This window comes from Halyomorpha halys, unplaced genomic scaffold (genome assembly GCF_000696795.3).
Source record: "Halyomorpha halys isolate HHAL.00 unplaced genomic scaffold, Hhal_1.1 Scaffold473.1, whole genome shotgun sequence".
Classification (NCBI taxonomy): domain Eukaryota; kingdom Metazoa; phylum Arthropoda; class Insecta; order Hemiptera; family Pentatomidae; genus Halyomorpha; species Halyomorpha halys.
In genome coordinates, this window is record NW_027113075.1 from 5128 (window position 1) to 7296 (window position 2169).

The 2169-nt window shown below is 29.0% G+C and overlaps 1 protein-coding gene across 2 annotated transcripts in view; it reads left to right on the forward strand.

The window, feature by feature from the left end:
- The first annotated feature begins 669 nt into the window (after window positions 1-669).
- The window catches only part of LOC106683224 (cell growth regulator with RING finger domain protein 1), a 45107-nt gene continuing 43607 nt past the window's right edge, over window positions 670-2169 (forward strand). The window contains exon 1 of one of the 2 annotated variants that reach the window (XM_014424564.3): window positions 670-909. In XM_014424564.3, the coding sequence (XP_014280050.1) occupies window positions 809-909 (101 nt within the window). In that variant the 5' untranslated portion in view covers window positions 670-808. Of the gene's footprint in view, window positions 910-1653; window positions 1850-2169 lie in introns of those variants that run through there. The other variant, XM_014424565.3, reaches the window with a different exon arrangement.

A 2169-nucleotide genomic window follows, 5' to 3' on the forward strand; every position in this document is an offset into this window, starting at 1 on the left:
GCGATTCCCACAGAGTTCAATTCCATTAATTACAGAGCCGAGCAAGATTCACTGCTGGTTGCAACAAGAATCTTGCTGGATCTCAGAAAGAGTCAGAAATCCAAAATAGTATTTCTGACCGACGCAGCCTCAGTTCTTTTGAACCTAAAGTCCAAGTGGAAAGTGGGGCTGACTTTGCTTGCCACTGAGTTAGAGCCTTGCTACCACCATCTACGAGAACGTAACCCTGCAGTGGATACCTGGGCACTGTGGAAAACCGGGAAATGAACTGGCTAATATGCTAGCGAAATGGGAAGATCAAAAAAGAAGAATAAATAGTACCAGACGAACGTACTGTGTGATTCTGACATTCTTAGGGTGCAATATATGTCCCAAGATAAAATATATTTGTCAATACAGTTATGTATAAATACCCAAGTATAGATCTAAGTATTATCGATGTTTTAATGTTTTTCTTGTAGTCAGTGCAATTAAAAAATACTTTTGAAATGTTGATGTTTAGTGAAAAAAAATTATATTTGTTTCTTTCATCAAAAAATCAATACATTCGAAAGATCTTTGTATATCATTAAAATTAAAGATGGTGAATGAAACGCATTTTTTAATTGTGGTGTGTGATGGAAATAGTAGCTTCTACTTCTTTGGTTTTCAGTTTATAACCCGTTTCATTTGTATTTACAATCGTTAGTTCGACTGTCAGTTTGTTAACCCTATCATGGGTTCCTTTTGGATTTTTAGGGTTCTAAAAATTTTAAATTAGAATTTAATTTTTTTGTGAAATATTAAGTTTGGTATCATTTAGTTTTTAATGATGCTATTTCCTTTTCTTTATTCTGGTGGATTCGAAACGATGATTCCTCTTCTATTATTAATTCTACTGGCTGGCGTTTCATGCTTAATGATATTTAGGTAGTGTCATTGTTTAATAACATATATATTTTCTTGTTTTAGTTATTGGTTTGAATTAACTATTTTAAATATTTTTTTAAATAGTACTGATATCTCACATCATAACAAAGGGAAATCATTATTTCATCTTATTAATTCAAATATTTCATGATAATCTTGACTTCTTAAAGAAATCACTCCCTTGTTCGGCTCCCTATCTCTTATAATTTTTGTCTTGCAAAGTTCCTTGCAAAGTTGGTGATTTTAAACATTCTAGAAAGATGGTTTAGTATGAATATTTTTATTGAATAGTAATACTTAAATAATTTCCGATTACCATTCTTCGTCAAATAGTACTTTATTATTTTTTAAAAAAATTGTTATTCTAGAATTTCTTCCTGAGAACTTCATATGTTCTGTTATTACTGATCGACCATTACTATTATTTATATTCATACACAAGTTTACTTGGCTGATATGTGTACTTTCAAATTATTATTATTAACTGGTTAAATTTTTTTCTGTTCTTTTAGTGTGTTAAATTTTGGTTTTCAATTATTTGTTTTCTTTTGGGAATGTATGTTTACAATTTTTTGGTGTATGAGTCCAGTTAGAAAAACAAATGGACCTGATTTCACGCACAAGCTGTGATAGTGCAGAATGTATTGTTTTTTCGATGCAAAAGATTTTAGTTATAATTTTCAATGAATAAGTCTAAATTATCTATGGTTTCATTGTTAGCAGTTTTATGAATAATTTAAATCTTGGAAGTTAAACTACAAAACCCTCTTCATCCCAATTAACATATTGATGGCAATAGCAATGGTGAATCTTTTTGATTGAAAACTATTTAGGTTGACAACTAATATCCAAAAATAAAAGTAGCAATGTTGGCATATAATATGTCAAGGAAAGGCAATGTTTTAGAAAAATTGATTTACAACATATAAAGGTGTTGAAGGTAATGAAGAGTGATAACTGAAAATGTTTTTATGATAATTGTCAGTTTTTAATTTCACTTGCCTGTATCTGAAGAATTTTGTAAGAAGTATTGAATAAAAAATTAATTTCTATTCAAATTTTTGAGCAATAAGTAAAAATAGTGTGATGCTTAGAATGCACCCGTTTTTTTTAACAAAGAAGTAAATAACTAAGTTTTATCATTAGTATTAGTCGAACTTCTAGGACATTTTATGGTTGAATTTAAAATTTGTTGAGTTTTAGAAATTTTTTCTCTACAAAAGTTTGATACTGTTTCTATATATTATATTTATTTATATA